At 34.2% G+C, this 25449-nt stretch overlaps 1 protein-coding gene across 1 annotated transcript in view; it reads left to right on the forward strand.

The window, feature by feature from the left end:
* Nucleotides 1-6370: 6370 nt before the first annotated feature.
* Nucleotides 6371-25449, forward strand: part of LOC133327600 (pleckstrin homology-like domain family B member 1) — a 29835-nt gene continuing 10756 nt past the window's right edge. Inside the window, exons 1-6 of the mRNA XM_061536117.1 lie at nucleotides 6371-6487; nucleotides 6864-8734; nucleotides 8796-8959; nucleotides 11265-12154; nucleotides 13752-13860; nucleotides 19009-19198. Of these exons, the coding sequence (XP_061392101.1) occupies nucleotides 6373-6487; nucleotides 6864-8734; nucleotides 8796-8959; nucleotides 11265-12154; nucleotides 13752-13860; nucleotides 19009-19198 (3339 nt within the window). The 5' untranslated portion in view covers nucleotides 6371-6372. The remainder of the gene's footprint in view (nucleotides 6488-6863; nucleotides 8735-8795; nucleotides 8960-11264; nucleotides 12155-13751; nucleotides 13861-19008; nucleotides 19199-25449) is intronic.

A 25449-nucleotide genomic window follows, 5' to 3' on the forward strand; every position in this document is an offset into this window, starting at 1 on the left:
GAGACGATAAATAAATAGATTCAAATTTACGGGAATATACAGTGGCTCCCAAAGAAAAAATAGAAAAAGGAGCTTTGTTTGATTTTTCGAACATACAATTTTAAACAAATTTCGGTATTCCTGGCCGCTCCCCCTCGAATAAAAAATATTTTTATATAAGAACATGCCCTTCAAATGTGATTATAGCAACCCTCCAACGGTTCGATACCATTTTTGTACTACGATTTTAATTTTCGAGCATTTTTAGATATGAAAATACGAAATTGTCCCAGGGGAAGTGGCCTGATCAATTCATGGACTAATAACGCTACCTAATATACGCTCTTAATTGAATCGTTCATTTTGAAAGTGATTTAAGTCCATTTTAGGTTCTGATACATGTCATGGTTTTCTAGTACATTTTACAAAACATACTACGTTATAAATTCTGTTATGGTCAAGGGCACAGAGCAACAAACAAAATAAATACCACTTAAAAATATTTTTGAAACAAATCAAACACAAATACTTAAATATCTCAATATATGTAAAAATGGACTTAAACCACTTTTAAAATAAATGACTCAATTGTCCTTCAATTTGAAAGGTAGTTCATTTCCAATTTTAAACTTTGGCTGGTGGCTGTTGCGTTTTTCCACGCTTTGGAGCTGTTTTATAGAGTGCAGTTTGCTTGGAAATCTTCCAAACACCTTCTATCGATGTCTTAATCAGAGAGAGCAATGGCTCCCTGAGGATCTACAATCAGTCGCCATGGATTTGTCTTTAGTGCAGGCTTGAATCGAATTCTTAGTCCTCTTATGATACGCGTCAACTATTGGTCGGAGTTCACTGGTACTGCTTGCTGGGTTGTATAGGGTGTAAAAATCTGGTTAAAAGTATATTTATCAAGAGTTTTAGTTCCTCAGTCCACTTCCCTCTGTAGGTGCTGCGAGAAGTTGATTTTCATCGTAGCCCCAGAAATGAAGCTAAAAGTTTATGTACATGTCGAGTCTCCTTTTTTTCACAATATATAGCTCCCAATATTAACAGTTATATACAGGTTGCTAGACTAATTTCATAGTAAAAAATAGCGGATTGCAATCAGAAATCATTTGCACTGTGTTGGGTGAGCTTGGTGGGTTCAATTAAAGGTGTATCCGCATGCTTGGTAAATATTCTACAAACTTCACGCAGGACGAACCTAGTTCGTCTCAATGGAGATACAATTTAGATCGGCTTTTGTTGTAGTAGTAGCCCTACTTTTTTCCACAATTAGCTGAGGTTACAGTTATAGGTAGATTGAGACTCAAGTAGTTTCAGATTATAGACCCCACTTTCGAAAAGACGCTTGAGACTTGAAACTTTAGAGCCCGAGGAGATGAGTTCTATTCTATGGCCCAGATGTCAAAGTACCGGGATAAAACTCAATCGAAATCAAAATTTTATGCAGGCTACAAGAAATAACTTTCTCTTACTCTGATCTCACTGGATCCATCTAGCTTTACACTAGACATCTGCATGAATGCACAAAAACACCACCCATGAGTCACTCACACAAAGTAATGGCTTCTATTCTATAAATTTGTTTGAAATGAAGTTCAATGAGTGAGGGTACAACAAATATGAATTGCTTCAGGTATGAGAGTTTCGAATTTGTTGTGTATTCGTTTGATTCATACAATCCCCGTTTCAGACTCGACGAACCGGTATTTATTGTGTATGTTTACTTCGGTATGAATGTATGTTGTAACACACAAAGTTTGAACAAATGCGGCAAGTTCGTACACGAACATGTTTTACACAATGAGTGTGTCGAATTATACAGTAGTATTCGAATTACCCGAATTAATTGACGAGATATTTTGGTTTTTACACCATCCACAAAAGTATGAAGGGTATGTTATGTTATGTTTTTTTTTTTGTAACTCATCGAAATAGTCATTTCCGCCCATATAAAGTATATATATTCTTTATAAGGACAAAATTTATGAATATCTAGTAATGTATCCACTATATAGCAGAACTTTTCTTTTTTCAATATTTAGATGTTTTTAAACGCACTTTTTTTAAATTCGTTTTAATTTGGGTTCGAATTGGATACCCCATAGTGTGGGGGATATTCAGTACTACAACTTGTCAGTTCATAACCTATAATATGTTAAGACTTCTGTTGTAATATTACTACCTTCGGGGGTGTCGAGATACAAAACTAAACCGTTACGTTCCAAAATGGCCTTTATCAGTCCACATTAAGTATATCCTCCCGAGAAGTAATCAATATTGGCCCCCTTATATATAACCAACGCAATGAACGACGATGACTGTTGTGTGTTTTTAATGTGTGTGCGAACGCTCGTTTGCATAAACCTTCTTTGCAAAGTGTTGGAAATGTTCATACTGCCAGTAACTAACAAAATATTTAAAACATTTTCGCTGGCTTAATTTGAAAAGGACACAAGTCCATTTATCTAGAAATTGAGATTTTCATACAGTTATGTATAAAAAGGCAAAATACATCGATCTAAAAAAATTAAAATATATTTATCTCTTTTGTTATTGTTGTTTTGTATTGATGAGTAAAGGCGCTAAGTCCAATTCATCACATGTCACTGACTTAACATCACGTAAAGGCTTTAAGTCCACATTTCATATTTAGGATTTTGGACATGATTTTCAGCCGAATTGTCTGTAGTTTGGTATTTTAGGTACTTATGGGTAGCACACCTTCCAACAAAAAATATCAATATTGGTCTACTTTTTAGGGTACCGCCCAATATTCGAAATTTTGGTAGGTTTGGGTACGTTTTTCAAACGACTGTAATTTTATATTTAGGACTCTAAATTATCAATATTGGTCCAAGTTTTGGAGTTCCCCCATATTACCTTACCCCATTTTTCGGTATTTTGGATACGTTTTTCAACCGAGTAGGTTCTAATTTGTTATTTTGGGTTCTCATTGTGTGTCCAATCCTTTTTTTACAAAAAATTATCGTTATCTGTCCGCGATTTGGTATAGACCCAACAAAACTGTACACTAAATTTTTGACAATTTGAGGATTTCGGTATGTACAAGGTCCTAGTCCAAATTTCCAATAGTCTCTATTTTTGATATTTCTCTTGGTAGTTATTTACCAGGGCATAAAACCCATATAAAAATACCGATCAATTTAAAAATTTGACTGTTCACCTCGCGGCGGTGAGTATAAAAAGGTCAACCCTGTCGAACTTAAGGACGTTTTAATTATTTTTATTCATATTTTTTAATAAACAATCTCTACTCTACTTAATAATATTATCATGTAAAAAATCAACAAAAGTACAAATTTATTACAGAAATTAAGAAATGTAATGAGAGACAATTTGTAAAAAAATGACCTACGTCCACAAAAACATAAAGAACAAATGAAAAGTCTTTAAGTCCCAAAAAAGTGCATATGTATTTCCGCAAATACTTATTTGTACTCCTCATATAACTTTGTACTCTAATTTTCTGCATAGGCCCATTTTTGTATATCCCTTGAGGAAGATTCCGCCGATTTTTCTTACATCATTTCATTTAACTTTTACTTAATTTTTCTGGAGTTTTTATTTACTTGTATTCAATAGAAAAAAATAAAAGACATTATTTCTCACTATTGCTCACTAATAAAGTTTTAAAGAGTACAAGGTAAACATTTGCATGTACCTGTACAATAAATGCCCACCATCAATGTTAAGTCGTTGAATGAATACATAGAATCCAAAATACATTGCATGATGTTCACTCATTGGACTCATTGATGTTGTATAACTTGTTCTTGTAGTCCATCATACTGAATGTTGTGCTTTCAAGTTTGATCGTTTGATCGGACAAAGCACAACGAAGAACAACACAACTTCGGTGGTTGAATTCATTTGCACTCATTAAATGTTGTTGTGTACTCTGAATACGACTTAACATCCATGAATGTGGATGTGGATTCATTGTACGAGTACATTCATGCAGATGTCTACTTTACACAGATCAACCAGTTTACCGACAAGTGACTTGATAATTTCTGGATCCCTTCATTTGCTCATTCGAAAGAGGAAGAATATTGACTTGAGGATGGTTTTGGATATCTGGAGGTGGTTCTTCTGGAACTTACGCAATGAGTTAAGTTATTTATAATGTTATAAACGAGGATCCTTTGTCTCTGTTATAGACAGGCGTGGATGGCCGACATAGAAATGTATCGATCTTCTGTAGGTCTGTTTGAATCTAGTCTTCTTGAAAGCGATGTTTCCTGGGAAAAACTATCAGAATTAGACAAAACCTGTGAAATTTGAGAATTTGGTACACTCATCCATTGACATCATGTCTTGGGGGGTAAGAAGTCTTTCGTAGAGCCGTTTATACTCTCTAAGATTAGAGTCTATAACCAAAATCGGAATCAGCTCGTCACTATCAAACTCTGTTGCGGCTTGTTTCAAATGTCTACCAAAATGTTTTCGTGATCGAGGCACAGAGTGTTTTTATTATGTAATTATTCTGATTTCACCAAATTTTCTTTGAAGCCCGCCCCGTCAAGGCGTCGTGAGAGGGAGATTTGCTATCATATACGATTACAAAAAAAAACAAATCAAAGAGAATTCGGTTGAACAGCGCGCCCAAGAACCCCAAAATACCGAAAATTGGAGGGTACCCTTATATGGGGGCTACCCGAGAATATGGACCTACCCAATAAGAACTCAAAGTACCATATTGCACCGATTTCAGTTGAAGAACACTCTCAAGAATTCCAGACAGAAAGGGGGGAGGTTGTATACGTATATGCTGGCTACCAGAAAGAGTGGACCTATATTTATAATTTTTTTTGGATAAATTTTGGTACGCAATAAGAAACCAATGTACCAAATTTTCGTGAATTCGGTTGAAAAACGCAATTAAGAACCCCAAAATATTGAAAATTTAAATTTTTAAGGGAGCTATGACTAAAAGTGAACCAATATAGCCCATTTTCTAATACTTCCCGCCTGCAGACAAAATACAACTCGGTGTCAATTCTCAATTCGTTTAGGCCAGAGTGATTACAACATACAGGCAGACATGGCTAAATATATACACTACGTACTATAGTTAAGGGTATAAAAAATAGATTTATGAACACTTTCCTCTCTTTTGAAATTATCTGATTGACCGTGCGAATATCACCCACTGTTAGTGAATTTTTTTTAACATAGCTCGTATTTGATTTTGAATCTTCTATCTAGAGGTCCTAAAATTGTTGAAACATTCTCAATTTTTCCAATATTTTAATCTTAAAATTTATATTTATGTCCAAATTCTTTGCCCTAAAATTTATATGATTATGATATCAACTTCTTGTCCTGACAAAGGATTTCTTCTCCATGTAGGGCATTAAATGATCGTCGCCCGTCGAATAGTATGCTCTTTTGATGTTTCTCTTAACCATACAAGGTATTTGATTTTTCCTCCAGTTGTGGAAGTCTAAAATATATTACACATTTTAAATGGTCTAAGCATCTATGACTACAGTAGAACTCTTCTGAATTTGGAACCGCTTTTTTCCTCTAAACTATATAATTTTTTTTTTATTAAGATACAAAAATCGATACATTATTAGGGCCTTGAAGCCGAACAAATTTAACCATATTTTAATATTTCAACCCCTAACCTCTTATGCCGATGTGCTTCGAATAAAGTTTCTATGTTCCCAATAGTTTAATCCTAAAATTATATTTATGTACACCTTTCTCTCTGTTGGAATTATCTTCTCTGGCCTTGAAAATATGATCATGTCCATTCCTAACCCTTGTGGTCTCCTACTCATTGTAGGGCATTAACAAATCTACTCGGTCACATATCACCCCCTTTTTTACTAAAAATGTTAATGCGCAAATTCTTGTAACAAAAAAATTAGTATCACCTTTCCATTGGGAACACACACAAATGAATCGAATAGAATCGAACATAAGCCCTGAGGAATTTGCCTTTTGGGAAATTTATCACCTTCCATTTCAAATATTAAGTCAGTGCCATACATAAATTTTACTTTTCGATCCATACAGCTTATCACCAAAAGTTTTTTTCCCCAAACTATTACAAAATATCAAATTAACACAGACGACGAAAAATGCATTCCTTTTGTAATTGGAGGGAGGTGTGATGACAGTGGTGCCCCGAAGCCATACACTCATTGATGTCTTCTTTGTGTGTCTGAAATATTCCCATACACTTTAGTGTTTTTTTTTTTTGAAAATCCATTTATATCCACCTAATATTTTTTCTTTATTTTTCTTGTTGTTGCATTGGGTGTCATATCGCTATATTGTAATGTGAATCAAATTAAGTTGGCATTTTGGATTTTAATTTCATTTTGTGTCTCTCTGCTTTTTTCCTACTATTTTTAGATGTCGTTGACAAAAAAAGATCCATCATTTTGTGTGGCGGCAAACGATCCACACCTGGTCAGTTTGGGCGGAGGACGTTTGAGTACGGCTGTAACAATACATAATATACCAATTGGTGAGTATGAAAAACCAACAAAAAAATTTAATTTCAGAATTTTGAAAAAAGTCACAAAGACACGTGTCTGTGCTCACGAATCAAATGCAGGCTGGTCAGTTTTTGCCTGTCCCATATGGATTGATGGGACTTGTTATTGAAACTATGTTTAATTACTGATAAGAATATAACACAACATAGTCGAAGCGACTCTTAAGTCGGTTGGTGGGTATGCCTGCTCTACCATGTGTGCGTGAGAGTTTTGAAATTCAATGGAATTTCAAAATCATTGCCGCCAAGTCCGAATTAGTTGACAAGACGACATGTGTTTTTGTTTGATTTGAGAGAGATGATAAGGTTTTTTGTTTTTGATTTCTAATTCGTCTTTTTCTTCTAGGTGACACAACAATTGGCTCATCGACCCATTGTAATATTTCCTTAAACGGCAGCGGCATCCGTCCCCTACATTGTACCATATATCGCAGTGAAAGTAATGAGGTAACCCTGGTGCCCGAACGTGATGCCCGTATTTTAATTGATGGCAATAAAATAATGGAGGAAACAAATTTGACCCAGGGGGCCATGATAACCGTTGGCAAGTCTTACTATTTACGTTTCAATAATCCGGCTGAGGCTCATCAAATACGCACCGCCATGGGTTCGAGTGAAAGAATTTCAATGCCCCAGCTAGATTTTAGTCAAAGGAATTCCAGTAAAAGTTCATCGGATAGTATGATTAGTGGAGATGCAATAGAGATTGAGGAGTTCTATGAGAGCAATATTCAGCCGGCAGCTACTAGGCAAAATAATAATATAAACAACAATAATAGTAGCATCAGTGGTAGCTCCAACAACAAGAAATCATTCTCCAGCTACAACAATTTACCTCCCATAGACATCAATGGTTTGCAGTGTCCCAAAGTTTTCACAGCCGATTTGGTTACCGTAAATCTACCAGCTGAGGATGTGCTGGGCAAGAAATTCACACCGAAATATGTACAGACCATGGCTGAGGCCCAAAGGAATGAAAAGAATCTCTTGAATGCCCGAAGGAATTTCAATCAATCCAAACAAAATAATAATATTTACGATAATGTTCCGCTAACCTCAGTTGCAGCCATGGCGGCAGGTGCATCCTCCTCACCCAAACACCATCATCAGGATCATGAAAATTCCACAAAAGTCAAAAATAATGCCTATGATCGCTACCCGAAATTAGGGCATTTACAAATTTTCCCCATGAACAGTATTAATAGTGAAATGAATACGAACACCACCACTTCTCCCAGTCAAGGGGTGGCAAGTCCCACAAATAACTCCAACACGGCAACACCCCTCTCAATTTATAATAATTTCCAAAACTCCAAAGCCGGAGATCAAGGGAAGACCAAAACGATTAGCAACAATGAAAAGGAACATTTGGATGATATGTTAAAGATATGCAGTGAATATACGGATAGACAAAATCAAGTGGCGCCCAATGGAGGAGGAAATACCACCATTAACAACAATAGTACCCCCAACAATTCTTCACCAATAGTACAAAATCGCATAATAACAAATGGTTCCTTACCTAGAGAAAGGAAATCTCCCTTCCAAAATAATGACATGCAAAAGTCCTTTGAGGGAAGTTTTAATAATCTATCCAACACAGGAGGTAATTCCGCGGATAATCCCTGTGAAAACATTTACAATTCAAGTGGTTATGAAAACGTTAGAGTCCTGGGACCCAAACGTGTTGAAATCAATGGTCAATCGAACAGCTCCATGGAAAATTATGAAAATGTCGTGGTAGGGAAATATGTACCTCAAAGTCCACGAACCAAAATAAGAACCACATGTATGTCACCGAAAAAGGAGCAAAGTTTTAATGCTATCTTTTCACAAAAAGCCGAACCCCAGGCACAAACACGTACTACCCATAACTCAAGCAACAACAAACAGTTGGAATATGATGAACTCCTTAGGACTTTTGGAGAAAAATTACAAATCGAAATGGAGGCCATAGAAGAAAGTAGCCGCTATCAACCACCTGCATATAGTTCTGGAAGTTCTTCGGCCAGTTCTGCTGCACATTCACCAAATTACAGCAATAACACCGCCAGTCTTAATAATCGTAATGTTCACAATCTGAAATTGAATTTACGCTTACCCAGTTCATTGCAAAATTCACCGAAATTAAATAAGAAACCAGCACCGGCACCGAGGACTTTACTCAAATCCGCGAATAATTCTGGTGGTAGTTTGCCTCAACTGCAAGCAACAAAGGTAAGGGGGATTTTTGGGGTTTAATTGTTATTTTGGATATTAATTTGGTTTGTTTTTGCAGAACGACATCGATCCCTATAAGGTTAAATTGGAATTGGAGCTTCAAGCTTTACAGGATAAAATACATCGCCTGGAAGCTCAACGTAATGCTACAAGGGTAATGGAAGAAACCCAACAAGCCAAATTGAAGCAATCAATTGAAATGAAAATGGATCAAATCAAGAAGTAAGAGAACAGTTTAAGAGTATATATTTAAAGAGAATCTGGAATAGGAAAAGATGAAATGACGGACCATTTGAAGACCAATTATTTGCGATGTAAAAAGTCTTTCAAAAGACAATTTGAAATAAATTCCACAGAAAAACCCTTAACGGAAGCCTTTGTGGTCTTCTTAAACAAGTTCAATTAGGGTCTAACTAGAATCGTATTCAGATTTTTATAAGCAAAGGGTAATTCGGCCTCATCTAGATGGCATTTTGATCTTTGTAGGTATTACCATTTGACCATCTACAAAGAATATAAGTTTGACTTAAAAACTAACCCCATTTTGTGCTTAATTATGAGGCAATGGACATTTGTAAATATCTTCATTTGGACTTCATAAAAAGGATTCCTTTACAAGACTAATTAGTCCCCACAGAGGCAAGGAAGCATCTGACAAGTAGATCTGCCGCAGTGTAATAAATTTCTAAAACCGCTTCATGGAACGGGACAAAAATACAAGACGTTGACAAGAAACTACAAAGTCAGAATCTCCAATCAATCAGAACCTTCGAGAGAGAGAGAAAGAGAGACAGTAGTTTCTAAACTATAAGAACTTGTGAGAGGGTCTCTGAAGGACAGGAGATCATTGACAGTCACGAATCTCAAATCTATCAGAAGGGGGTCACTGAATGATGAGGAATCCTTGGCACCATCCACCAGTGCTAATAAATGTATGGGCGTGTTTAGGTCGCTAAAACGTAGATCCAGATCATTATCCAATCAGAACATTTGACAGGGTCTCTGAATGACGGGTGATCGTTGACATACTTCACTAGTGCGTCGGGCGGTAAATGCTTATTTATATTGACCAGAAGTAGAGCCCTTTTAAAAAATCTATAGAAAGGCTAAAATAAAGAAACTCTTCGATCGCGTATCCAACTCTTATCAATGATTATGAAGTGGATACGAGGCGGGACTCTGAATGACAGGAGGTCATCGGCACCTTTCCCAGTGCATAGAGCGGCAAAGGCATATTTTTATTGCCCAAAAGCAGTGCCTTTATGACAGTAAAACAGTGTCGACTTCGATCGCGTCTGCAATTCTAGGAACAAAACACAACCCGAGATTATGAAGACGATGCGAGGGGGTCACTGAATGACGGGAGATCATTGGCACCCTTCATCCGCACGTAGTCGTTGTTTGTTGCCTAGAAGAAGACCCATTAAACAGATCTCTAAAAAGGCGACAATAAAGCAACGCCTTTCCGACAGTATTTTGACTGTAAAACTTCGACCGCGTCTGCAATTATAGGGACCAAATCCCAAACACAACAAGTGATTATGAAGAGGATGCGAGGGGGTTGGTAGAGTGAATAGAGAGAGGATTGCGGAAGATAAAGAGGCCAACGCTGACTCTTGCCTTGTATTCTTCCGTTGCGTCGATGAAAACTCCAAGGAGAAGGTTAAAACCAAACCTTCTGTCTAAACGGGAGGGGTCGGGTCTATCATCGAAGTCAGTCGACCTAAAAATCTTTTCCTATTCGACGTAGTGGATCCTAAAAACCTTCGGCGAGGCCTCGTTGTCTTTTAACAATGAATCAAGGTCACTAACTATGAAAATGATAAATTTGCGGAATTAATTCGAACATAATCCTCAAAAAATCAGTAACCAGCTTACTTCGACGAACATCCCAGGGGAGAGGTACAGGGAGAAGCTGTGAACCGTCGACGAAAAACCTTTGCGGAATGGTGGCTTTGGTATGGATATTACCTCCTGGATATGACACTGAAGTTGGTCTAATAGCAGAATGACGGTTTTCGAATCAGAGGTTGAAGAGTTCAAAAGAAAAAAGTGGGATGATAGAGACTGCTTGCAGCAGCCATAGAGATTCCATGCTTCAGCTTGCCCTGTTTCCCATCAGCCCATCTACGAAACGCTGTTGTCAGCTGGACTTCTTTTACCTCGTCCATGAAAGACTCCCTTCAGCTCGTCTATAAAGGCACCCCTCAACACGTTTATAAAGACTCCCTTCAGTTCTTCTATAAAGACTGCATATAGCTCGCTAATAAAGGCTCTTTAGTTCCTCTTTTACGACTCTCTTCAGCTCATCTATAAAGAAGCCCTTTATCCCTTCTATAAAGACTTTGTACCTTTGGCTCGTTCTTAAAGACTCCCTTCAACTCGTCTATATAGACTCCCTTCAGCTTATCTAAAAATACCATCATATATAGCCTATAAAGACCCCCTTAGTATATTAAGACCCCCTAAAGTATGTTATAAAAATTATTGTTCTAATTCCCATCAATCTCTCTTCTTCTTCTTACAGATTAAAAAATATGCTAGCGGAGAAACCCGACAACGATTGTCTAAAAGATGAATTGAAAAATATCAGTGAATCGTTGGAAAATGATCGTAAAACTTTTGAAGATTTGGAATTTCAATATTTGGAAGAAGAATCGGAATGGCATGCCTATCATGAGGAGTTAAAAGCGGAAGCCAAACAAATGGCAATCAAATTGGGAGAATTTACCAATCAACAACAACAACAATCGTCGTCCCAAACAAACAACCCAAAAGAATGGCAAACACTTTCAAAAGATTTCAAACCCAAAACAGCTGAACGTAATAATAAGCCGAAGAATTACAACACAACAATGGATGATAACCTAACGAGTAAACCATTCGATATAGGTGAAGCCATTGGCATTATGTCCCAGTCTCTATTTGGTTCGGCGGAAATGTTATGCCCACGACGTCATACGGAAGATGTAATGTCACGTAGTGTAAATGAAAATATGTTTTTCAATAATAAAATTGAATTGCCGGGAACGAATGGCGGTGGTGGTAATGGTATGGCAAATACCAGCACACCCAAACGTCCTCAATTACAAATCGTAAATATCGATGATGAGTGTCTGCAAGACTCCACAACTACACCAACAACGACCAAGGGAAGCAACTCAACCAGTCATACCGTGACCCAAACCAGTGAATCGGCATTTAGTAGTGCTGTACGTTTTAATTTATCTTTGGATACGGATGGTTTTGAAGTTAACCCCTTGGAGAAACGTGTACCATCACAGGATGATATCGATCGTATATCGAAAGTAACATCTGATGCTCCGATATCGTCAAATAAAGAGGGAGCTAGTACGAAAATCTTCGATTCGATTAAGGAAATTGAAAGGAATCGCCAGTTGTTGTTGGCCCAGCAAGGTGAGTTGTGGCAGAGTATTTTTTAAAGATAATGAAAAATTGGGTGTATAGCAAACTACAAGAAGTGGGATGTAAATTTCCACAACGAAAGTGACTGGTTAATAGGAAATTTTCAGCACATATTTGCTTGTGTAGGAACCGAGTGGATAAGAAGGCTAACTGTAAAAATGCTCCAGCTGGCAAAAAGACTTATACAAATGTCCCATTTGTATCTGTATTTAAATCGGTCGTTCGATTTAATGGTGCACCAATTACCAAAAGTTTGTCCGATTGCTTCGAAATTTTGCACACCATAGTGAATTAAGTGTAGAATGGAGTGTATTATGTTTGGTCTAAATCAGACCAGATTTGGATATAGCTCCCCTATACATTTTCATCGGATTTCATGAAAGTGGTGCACCAAATTCGGAATGTTTGTCCGATTGACACGAAATATTGTATGGCGTAATGTATTGAGACTAGAATGAAGTGTGCCAAATTTGATATAAATCGGTTCAGATTTATATATAGCTCCAATATATAATTTCGTCCGATTTTAGGTAAAAGGTGCACCGAAGGCCAAATGTTGCAAAACTTACTGAATTGACACTAGAATGAAGTATTCCAAATTTGATATAAATCGGTTCAGATTTAGATATAGCTCCCATATATTTGTAAAACATCGTCCGATTTCATGTAAATGTTGCATCGAATCCCGAATTTCCGTCCGATTGACACGAAATTTTGTAAAGCGTTCTGAAAAATCTAGAATGATGTATGTTGACTTGTGTTCAAATCGGTTCAGATTTAGATGTAGCTCACATATATAATTTCGTCGGATTATATGTAAATGGCGGACCAAAGGCCGAATGTTAGACCGATTGAAACGAAATTTGGTATATCGTATTGAATTAAGTCTAGAATGATGTGTGTATAATTTTGTTCAAATCGGTTCAGATTTAGATATAGCTCCCATATATAATTTCGTCCGATTTTAGGTAAATAGTCCAATGAGGACCCATCGTTGGTCCGATCGACATGAACTTTGGCATAAAGTACGGGATTAAATCTGAAATGACGTGTGTGAAGTTTGATACAATTCGGTTCAGATTTATATATAGCTCCCTTGTATTATTTTGTCCGATTTCAGAAAAAATGGTCCTCTAAAGACCCCTTATTTGCCCGTTGACACCGAATTTTGCACATCGTAGTAAATTAAGTCTAGAAATACCTCCTGTGTACATTTTGCTTTGAATCGGTTGAAATTTAGATATAATTCCCATATATATTTTCGACCGATTTCATGTAAATGGCGCCCAACGATATTTGTTCATAAAAATTCTTACACATTTTGGTTTATAGGCCTTCACCGGAAATTACTTATTACAAATTTATCCACCAAATGTGTGAATCATTCAAAATTTTGTAATTTCTCTATCCCTCTCCATAACCCTGAATCTGTAGGTGTTTATTGACATTGTTAATTAAAAAACTACTAATTGTTATTCAATCACTCTTGTTATTAGTATATTTTTTCATGCATTGTTATTATCAATTATTATAATTAACAACTAACAACAACAATTTTTGTTTTTGTTTCTATTCCCCCGCTCAATAGGTCACCATGTTATTGAACATGAACGGCAAAAGATGAACGACCTAAAGAAGAAGAGTCACAGTGAAGCACGTGCCCAATATCTATCTATGGTTAATAGGAAGAGCGATGAGTAAGTAACCCAAATTGTTTTAACCATATTTGATGTTAAATAGTTGTATTAAATATTACCAATTAGGATTTTGAAATCAATTGAATTAAAAACTAAGACCAAAAAAAGTGACGTGACCACCTCCTCCATAACTAAGCTAATAATTTTTAATTTTATTATTACTGAGTTATTTCTATTTTGGTGTCAAGCCAGGTCTGTCATTCGTTCATGTATTTATGAGTGATAGATGAATGAATGGACAATGACAATCCCACATACACTTCAATATCGAATTGATTCAAAATGTCTATGAGAGTCAATCATGCCGCAGCAGCACTCAATTAGCTCTAAGATCGAAATGTCTGCTATTTGTTTTTCTTGTTTACATCGTTGTGTGTCTGTCTGTCTCTGTGGCATCGATTTATATGCAAACAAACATATTGTTTGTATTGTTATATGTATGTATTTGCATTCCGATTAAGATTAACAATTAACATACATACATTCATATGTTTTTCGTTTTTATTTGTTTGGCGATCAATATGTCCATGTCCGTTGAAGAGATTGAATTGAGAGGAGTCTTACATACAACAATGTTTTGATAAATTGATTTGATATCAAAATGTGTATGAGAAATTTCAAAACTTTTTTGTCGGAGACGCTTGCTTTTAAAGAAATCCATAGTTTTTAAGTATGTATTGTGGAGATCTATGAAGAATTTCCAATTGATTATAATTTTGACAATTAATGGTCTTAGTGGGTGGATAAAAAAATGTAGGAAATTGTCAATATAGATCCTCATAATTAAGGTATTGATATGATAGTTATAAACTAAATTGGGCTTATAATGACATGTGCAAAAATTCCATTAAATCATTTCAGATTTAGATATAGCTCCCATTTTGTCCGATTTCATATAAATGGTACACGATTGACCCAACAGTTGTCAGATTGTGGCGAAATTTTTTATACGTTTCTGAAATGAGTCTAAAATAGTGTGTGATTCAGATTTAGATATAACTCCCACTACTAATTTCGTTCGTCAGTTCTTAGGGCTCAATTAAACATCTTAGTATGAGAGCATTGAATTTATGAATATAAGTCCAAATTTGGGAATATTGGAAGGATGGCAGTAATTTCTAATTACGTATTTTCAATTCCCACCTCAAGGCTATGTTATTCCCTATAACCATGCTGCCAATTTGTCGGTATATTGATGGTTTTAGTTATATTTTTCAACCGAAGTTGCAGTATTTTTGCATTGCGGGTTCTTGGAGGGAGAAAAACATTTTTTTGTAAAAATTTGGACAGATTTTTCAATTTATCTTCTAAAATTGTTCAAATATAGGTCCATGTTGTACATAGATCCCATATAAAAAGCCCTGACCCCATTTTCGGTATTTTTAACGTAAGGAGCAAAACAACTGATAGGTTGGGGGAAAATAAATCCATTGTTTTTATATGAACTATAGGACTTTATTTAACATGCTTCGGAATGTCCGATTTGCACCGTTTTGTTGTATGATTTTTTGCAATTTTAAAGGTAACTTCATAATTCCTCTCTCATAGAAGTCCTGCTCCCTATTTGCAAAAAATTCTAGTTGTCGATTTCCACAATCCTCCCTAGATACCAATTTTATTTCTGGCGGTTCACTGTAGATGTGTGTGGCCTAGCGTTGCCTGGTGGAACACGACACCTCTCCTGTTGGCCAATTCTGGCCAATTGCTATCGTCAAACGGTCCAGTTGTTGACAATATAGATCAGAATTTAGCGTTTGGCCATATGGAAGCAATTCAAAATAAATAATCCCCTTCCAGTCCCACCAAATGCATAGCAGAATTTCCCTGGTCGTTAGTCCTGGTTTGGCCACCGTTTGAGGTGCTTCACCGCTCTTTGATTACGAGCTTATACTGGACACAAAAAAATATTTTTAAAAAAATCCAGTGGACCTGGTAAATATTAAAAAAAGAAATACATGCCTAACGTTGTACCGAAAAAAATATTTAAAAAATCCAGGCCTAAGACTGGACCACGCCTAACACTGGATTAAAAAATAAATAAAAGTATCGTCGCCTAAGGTTGGATAAAAAAATATTTTTAAAAAATCCACGCCTAAAATTGGAAATTCACGACCAATCCACTCCTAAGGTTTAACCGAAAAAGAATATTTAAAAAATCACACTTAAGGTTGAACCGCTACAATATATATAAAAAATCAATTTCTATGTTTGAAAAGAAAAACATATATTTTTTAAAAGTTCCTGCTTAAGGCTGGACTGGAAATATTAAAATAAAAAAAAATCCACATCTAATTTTGGACCGAACAAAATATTTAAAATACCACGACTAATGCAACGTATGTGTTGGAGCCAAACAAATAAATTCCCAAAAAACATGTTCTCCTATATCAGGACTATAAAATAAATTTCCTAAAAATATTCACGCCTATATCAGGACCATTCTAATTCTAAATTTTCCTAAAAATCTTCGCCTATATATAAAAACAAGCTTATATCAGAACCAAAAATCTACTTCTTGGGATGGACCTTACAAAATATTCCAAAAAAATCTTCGTCTATGGTTGGATCTTATAACAAGTGAAAAAAGGGTTAAGTTCAACAGGGCCAAACTTTGGTAAATATAGGGAACATACCAAAAGGTGAACCTATACCGATAATTCTAAAAATCAATTTATGATATTGGTACTAATAACGCTTGGTAGAGTATCCTACTGCAATTTAGGTTGCAAAGTTATATGAGGTTATGCCTAAAGCGGGGGTGGGACAATATTGATTACATAGCGTAGGATTTAGCGAATATTTGGGATTATCATTATTTCATTAATGACCGATATATGTCAATTTCGAACCCAATATTATAGTTTTGTATCTCAATTCTTCCCTTCAGGAGGTATCATTACGTGGTGGAGATGCCTAAATGCCTATCCCGATATATTTCATCATCGTCACGTTTGAGTTTTTTATCACGATGTCTTTAGAAGGCGGAATGATAAAATTATAAAAAAATAAAACCAGTATTTCCCTAACTGAACTTTTAATTTCTGAGGAGCTATACATAGTTACATTATCTTTTGTGGTAATGGTAATATTGGAGAATGGGGATCTCTTTCGAATTTCAATATATCTCCCATATCCGGCCTCACACATCCATAGAATTGATATCAGATTAATCATCCATCCCTCATACATAAACTGGCATACCAACTCTAGACAATTGTAGTACAAAAACATAAGCTGTTAAGAAAACCTGTCTATAATTATGTAGATATCACTCCGAAAGATGCAATTTTATAATTGCGAAATATCGAGAAAGCTCAAGCTCAACTAATCTTATTTTTTGAAAACTATTTGTTGCTGTTTTTTTAAATTTACAAATATAAAATATAAGCATTAAATATCTCAAAAAAATGTTCAAAATTTGACAAAGATCTTTTTAATAATAATATAATTTATTCTGAATATATATTTTTTGAAATATTAAAAAAAAAGAATTGAAAACAACAGTATTTTATTAGGGGGTTTCTCTTTCGAATTAAAGTTTAATGATCAAAGTTTTTCAATTAAAAGGAAAGTATTTTAAAATATTTAGTCATTGATTAATTTTTTTAGACCCATACCATTCAAAACCACTAGCACATTGTTATGATTGTTTTGGCCCCTGATATAAATGATAGTGAATCCATAATTTTTTATTCTGGAATATAAATTTTGTTTTGTCTTCTCTCAGCTCTTTGTTGTTATTCTTTTTGTTTGTTTTTTTGTCTCCTAGAAATTCACAAAAATGTTAAAATTACAGATTTCCAAGAGAATATATTTTGCAATCAAATAAAAATGTCTTGTCATTTTTATTTTTGAAATATCTCATATACGTATGCATATGAATATGTCATGTAGTATTGTGTTTATTTTATTATTTATTTTTCGCTTGCTCTCTGTTTACAATATATTGCTCTTTCGACGATTTTTTTTTTTGTACTTTTCAAAACTCATAATAAGATTCAAATGAATTGTGACACACAGAGCACAGACTCAGCCGCCAGTCTAACTTAGCTTAGCTATGTTTCAAATTTGCCAGTTCATTATTCATAAGCTTAGAAACAGTTTAACCAGGGGAGACAGCCAACGACGACGACCCTCACCTTAAAAGGTCTGAATAATAAAAAAAAAAAACGAAAACGAAAGCAACCGATTCTTTGAAAATTATTTTTTCGAATAGCTAAATACCGAAAATACTGCGTGCATACAAAAGAAAGAAAGAAAAAAATAACAACAAAAATCAAACAAAAATAATAATACTATAATACAAAAAAAGAGCTTTGAGTAAAATAATGCAAAGATAAACAAGTGTGTTATCGTGTTCTTATCAGTGGTGGAAAAATTGAATTGAACGAAAGAAAAAAAATTGAAACAAATCAGTTCTATAAATGTCACCATTGGCGCATACTGACCGACGAATTGATATACGGCGCGGTGCGTTAGCATTTTGAAATACCTTTTCTATTTTGGTTGTTTGTTTTTTGTTGGGGGTTTCAATTTTGGTGAATGAAACAATTGGTGGCTGGTTAACCGTCACCACCTGGTGCGTGCGTTCAATTGGTGGTTTTAGGAAGTGTTAATTTTTTTCGATTTTTTTTGTGGTTCATTTAATGTGAGACAATTCAATTGAATATTACTGAGGAACCCCTTTGTGCGGTAACGTGAGTGCGCGTCATCGGCAAGTGTATTTGCGCGTCCATAACAGCCACCATTTCCAATTGAGGAGGGGGGAAGGTATAACACTTCCTCCAATTATTGTATAGAATATTGAACGTGGATTTTACTACGTTTTTTTTCGGTGTGTCCGTCCGTCTGTTCATCCCGCCATCGATGATACATTCTTTGCACTGCGTCAAAAATAATTCAAAACATTGAAGTGAAAACAAAAATAAATACCGAGAATTATGAATTCATTCAGATCAACGTTTTGCTCATGGTACGCAAAAACAAAAAGAACATTTAAGTTTTTTTTATAATTATTTTTTGTAATTGCATTTGTGTGTTTTTGTTTTTTTCTTTTGCTTTTTGTTTATATTTTCCATCTATTCATTTTGTTTTGAATATTTTAAGTTTATGCGATTTTATATTTATTGTTTTTTTACTCATTTTCAGCTGTATGACTAATAGCGAGGAATCTCAAACGGATTTACCTCTTCAGCAGCAGAAGCATCACCAGCAACAACAACAAGAACAACACCCTATGCTGGACAAGGAAAATCATCGACCTACCGTTGAAAGAAATAACAGTAAAGTGAAATCGAATAAATCAACAAATAATGATGATGGAGATTCATCAAATCAGGTAAATATTTTATTTAATTTATTGTGTCAATATTTAATTAAGTCTATGTGAAGACAAGTGTCCCCTCACCAAAAAAAAAAAAAAAAATATTATCATGTTTTTTAATTAGCAAAAAAATTCTGTTTCTAAGGGGAATTTTTTTTATCAGGTTATCGAATTGTGTGACAGACTAATACCGAAAAACTAAATTAAAAAATAATTGGAACAATTCTAGAATATTTGTTAGTACATACGTCGAACATCTATAAGTCGAAGCAAATGTAGTGACAGTAGCACTAAGCAGGTAAAGTCCCATTAAGTCGAAGACTGTTTTGGGAAATATAGTAAACTAGCATATGCCCGCTACTTCGTTAGCGAATGTGGGAATTTTTTTAAAAACCAATACCGACCATAATTAAATTTTTAGTATGTTCTCTTATAGTACGCATTTCCTCAAGTACCTCCATATCATAACTCTACACACCAATTCTAACGCAACAGAAATCTAACTCTATACTAAATTAGGCATCATTTACTACCCTTTATACTATAATACTTATTTCGAAAGAATACAAATTTAGTACAAGATAGTACACATCAAATTTCCATAACTACCTCCTTTAACAGTCATAAGTACGAATTTCCAAAACACCCCAATCTTAATTCCAAATCTCAAGATTCCAACTCTATCGTTTCTCCTAAATCCATATTATATCAAATTTAATACCATGTAGAACACATACGTACAAATTTCCATTACTACCTACATAATGCAATCCAATGGAAATCTTATTACCCAAAGTCAGCATTACAACTCTATCGGTTCACCCAAATCTACATTTGGTACCATTTTGTACACATTAGTACTAATTTTCAAAACTCTATACATATTCTCATCCTACACCCCAAAAGTGACCCTAACTCCAAATTTCAGGATTCCACCCCAAAAGTGACCCTAACTCCAAATTTCAGGATTCCAACTCTATTGGTTTGCACAAATTTTAATTGTACCAAATTATACAAAGCCCAACCCTACACCCCCAACAGTGATCCTAACGTCAATTTTCAAGATTCCAAATTTACATTTGGTACCATTTAGTAAAAATTTCCAAAACTTCCTACATTAATTAACTCAAAACTTATTTTGTACCAAATTTAGTTCACATTAGTAGGAATTTCCATAACTTCTTGCATAACTTAATTCTATCCCCCAACAATGAACCTAACTCCAAATGTCAAGATTCCAGCTCTATCGGTTCATCAAAATCTAAATTTGGTACCATTTAGTACATATTAGTCAGCACCAAATTTCAGGATTCCAGCACCAATCAGTTCACCCAAATTCAACTTTGGTACCATTTAGTACAAATTTCCAAAACTTCCCACATCGGTTAACTCAAAATTTAAATTGTACTAAATTTAGTTCACATTAGTAGGAATTTCCATAACTTCTTAAATAGCTCAATTCTATATACCAACAATGAACCTCCACCTCCAAATGTCAAGATTCCAGCTCTATCGGCTTATCAAAATCTAAAGTTGTTACCATGTAGTACACATTAGTACGAACTTCCAAAATTTCCTACATACACCAATCCTACACCCCAAAAATAATCATAATTCCAAATTCGGCTCAACCAAATCCAAATTGTACCAATTGTAGTACGATTTAGTACTTTTCGTACACATAAGTAAAAAATGTTCAAAACCACATACATATCCCAATCCTACACTACGACTGTAATATTAATTTCAAATTTCAGGATTCCAACACCATTTGTACCTCCAAATTAAATTTGTACCAAATATAGTACCATATTGTACTTTTCATACACATGAGTACACTCTTTCAAAATTATTTCCTTATATTGAACCTACTTCTCAATCATAATTCGCATTGCAATTTTTAAGTTTTTAGCTCTTCATTCACATGCTACGAAATTGTACCAAATTTAGTACATTTTAGTACTTTTCGGATACTTATAGTTCGAATGTCCAAAAAACCCTTTGCCACATCTATTCTACACTCAATCCAATAGCTGCACCGGTTCGTCAAATATAAATGGTACCACATTTGGTAATTTTCGTGCCGTTCTAGTACGAAACCAGCCTTATATGACCCTCACCCCAAATTTCAAGATTCTATCTCCAGCCGTTTCGTCTAGGCGTTGATGGATCGTTAAGTCAGTCAGTGAAAGAGATCAATCCTGACATGTATATCCCGACTCTGCAAAACAATAAAATACCGTCCAAAAATTACTGAGGGTTTACATCTGACTGAGTGTATACATATGTCGGCAACATCAATTAATTAAAATGGATTATATCGGTCCTTATTTCGATTTAACTGCCACAAAAACGGCAACGCCCGATCAGCAGAAGAAAATCTAAATAATTTTAGGTATTTTGAAACCCGTTGCCGTACAAAAAATACTAAATGGTACTTAAGTTAATTAGGATCGATGGATACGATTGTGATTTTGGATATTTTGTGTAAATTTGATCGTTATTAATACGTACGTTTATATAAAAGTTTATTTTTCGAGAATAATGACGATTTTTTTCTCCTGGGAACGAACCTGGGATACCACCAATCATCGCTATTTTACTCGATTAATCCGTGTGCTAGTCTCGTTTATTATTTCATTGGTTTTTATACCATCTAAGTAGAAGGTCGTTATAGTCTGTCTTACGTGATGAGGTCGCCATCTAACGTTGTCTAGAAACAACGCCTCTTTGTATTTGGTACATTGGTTGGGGTCCTTGGTAATATGGTGTTGCTATTTTCTCTAGCTGTTTAAGAACAATTGTTTTGAGAAATTCGCTATTAGGATCAAATCTCGTGTATAAAGTGGATAATAACTTACCAGAGATTAGTTAAATTTGTTAAGGGTATAAATTGTGATTTTCGGATCGATAAAAGGCTTCGAAATAGGTAGTGAACGAACAAGACGAAAAATGACTTCATAATTTTTTTCCAAGAATTAGCATTCCGCAGAACTGACCTCTCATGTAACTGTATATGACAAATTAGGCGAAATTTAGATCATTTTTTGTTATTGTATTTCAAATCTGCAAAATATCTATATTACCAACCATTGATTTTATTGAAACACATTACCTGATTTCTTATAAATAATAAATTTTCAGAGCTATCTACGTCTTGTTTGAATGCTATTTTCCACCTGTTGGGGAAACCCCATTCATAATAATAGTTTATGAAATTTAAATAAAAATGTGTTTGTTTATATACAATTTTTGTTTTTGCAAAACATCAGTACTTTCCCAACAATAATAATAATAATATCATGAAACAGCACACACGATTTGAAGTGCGTCATTTTTTTTTAATTTTGATTGGTAGATATGACGAGTTAAATTAAATTTAAACGTTTTTTGAAAATAGATTTTTTAAACACAGATAGTTTTTTATTTAATTACTGACACGTGTTAATAGAGATTGAAATGTATATTTGTTAGTATCGTGCTAAAAATAAATTATTTAAAAATAATTTTAAACGATTTAAGCGAATCAGGTACACAGATAAAAATAGTTAAGTCTTACATATGTTCAGATTTATGAACTCGGTTCATAAAAGCTTATGAGGATACTGGTTTCATGCCAGAGAGAAATAAGCTTTTTAACATGAGGGGCAGATACACAGAGAAAAAGTAATTCACATGTTATATGAATAGTCTTCAGAAAGTGTTGACAATATTCGGATTTATCAATTTCATGAACTCAGTTCATAAAACGTTTAATACTGGTTACTTGCCGGAGAGAGGGAGATAAACAATTTTAGTATTTGTTGTAAAATAGATCAAATTAGGAAATAGTTTTCAAATTCATGAAGCAGAAAGTGTTGTCAATGATTAGATTTTTGTATTTTATGAACACTATTCATAAAACTTTAAGTACTGATTTCTTGTCGTGGAGTGTGGGAGAGTTAAATGTTGAATGGCGTATCACATATGCCATTTAATTTTTCTGTTGTTTTGCTTATTTTTTTTCAAAACAGATGTAATGGAAAGTAAAGTAAGTAAATAGTTTTGAAATTTATGAAGTATTGTCAATATTCGGGTTTTTTTTCCATTTTATGAACTCAATTCATAGCTTTGTGATCGAAATGCATAAAACTTGTTAGGCAGAGATAAACACAATTTTGAGATTTGGTAGTAGCTTCTATGTCATAGCAGATAAACACAATTTTGAGATTTGGTAGTAGCTTCTATGTCATAGCAACATTTCAGGATTTTATGAATGCAATTCATAAAACTTTAAGTACAAATTATTTGTCAGACATATAGAGAGAGGAAAAATTTTAGAGTTTAGTGGTGGATGGATAGTAATTATGTCCATGAATTTTCCTATTGTCATTTGTCCTTTTTAGATTTTTTAAATTTATATTTATGTTTGCGGAAAGTAAAATAGCTCGAAGTATGTAAATAGTTTTGAAATTCATGAAACGTGTACATATTTAGGACAAAATTGTGGTTTGCTCATATTTATAATAATTTTTAATATTTTCTATGCGTGGTACAATATGAAAAAAAGATAATACGAACGGAATTAGGGGAAAAATTATTAAAATTTTCTTTTGTGTATCTATGACGTCAAATTTTGATGTTAATTTTATCACCTTCCTGTCTCTAAGATGGGAGAGGTTTTATAGCTATTGAAGTATTTTTAGACAAATTAGTGTCTTTCTCCTGATAAAGTATGTATAGAATCTTGAAAAAAAAAAAAACATTTTTAATGATTCAATTTAATGATTTTTATAGCTATTTTTTAAATATAGCTATTGGCTATTTTTGTATGACTAGTAGCTAATATTCCGATCTTGACTCTTAGATATAAATAAACTTGATTTTGTTTGTATTTATGATTCTATTAAAAGAACTCTTAATTAAATATAAAATTCCCAGTATTTTCCAACAAAACAGTGTACATTACCACCGGAAATACGTATAAATAATATGTCCATATGTAAATTTGTAACAAGCCAATAAATTTGTCAGCCTACAATTGGGGTGCTACTGCTGCTGCATACAAATGGATTGTTTTTCACAAAAATAAATAATTCGATTCCATGAATCAATTTTCAATTGGCTGTATAAGTTATGGTGTTTTCTGTCAAAAAATGCGATGTTTTTTTTTAAATATTGATTTCTTTGTGAGAAATGGAGGAGACACGTCAAAAATTTTAATAAAAAACACCCGAACAGCTGTATCATGTGCTAGCTTACCACCCACCCACCTATCACATTCCTCATTACGTACGTTTTTTACCCGTAATAAAAAAAACGAAATCGTATTTCCCTTTTATAGGAAACGAATCACTGCTCTGTTGATTACTTTTCTACTTTTTCACAGTTCATCGGCATGTTTTTATTTTGTGTTTAACAAAATATTTAAAAAAAAAATTGTTTATTTTCTTCTTCGTTTTTTTTGTTAATCAATGAATTAAATTTCGGTATTTATTTGTTTAATGTGGAAATTGTTCGAATAATTGGCTGTTTTGTAGATTTTTTTTGCGTAGAGTTTTAAATAAATTTCCAAAAGGGCAAAAATCAAAAAATACGATTAATTCTAATTTAAGAAAAATGTGAGGACGTCGGGTACCCTATAGTGGGTAGAGGTGGATCAACTATTTGCGGATTAGGAAGGGGAAGTATGCCTGTAAAATAAAGTGAAGTAAATATTCAACTAAGAGGAGGTTCCAAATTAAATACCTTTAATTTTCAAAACCCTAATAGAAAATTGTCTTTTAAAGGTAATTTTCGGAAACCAATATTTTAGAAAAAGACCACATATTTCCACATCCAATTTTGGCCGGGTTGTCTACATGTAAACATTGTATAAATATTAATCCATTAGTTTTTGAAGTGTTTTGATGTTGTTATTTGCCCTACGTCTATTGGGCGAGGTATTAAAAAACGATCGATAAATAATGAATCGTATCGCTGTTATTATCAAAATATATTTCTAAAATCCTCAATAAATATAGCTTAGAACGGCAGAAGTGGTATGGACTACGAATTTCTTTTTTATCGGATCTATAATGTCAATTTTTTTTCTGTTTTATAAAATCTGTGTAAAAACTTTTTTGACCTCCGGCTTTCTTGTGAATATTCTCTTCGGATGTGGCCATTCATTTCAGATATAAAATCTATCTAAAAACTTATTTGACCTTCGGCTTGCCAGTGAAGATTCAATTCGGATATGGTCATATCAAATTTGTAACCTGAAAATCGGATATAAAAATAGTTTA

Source organism: Musca vetustissima, unplaced genomic scaffold (assembly GCF_032173495.1).
Source record: "Musca vetustissima isolate MV318-11 ecotype Yass unplaced genomic scaffold, APGP_CSIRO_Mvet_v1 utg8537, whole genome shotgun sequence".
Taxonomy (NCBI): Eukaryota; Metazoa; Arthropoda; class Insecta; order Diptera; family Muscidae; genus Musca; species Musca vetustissima.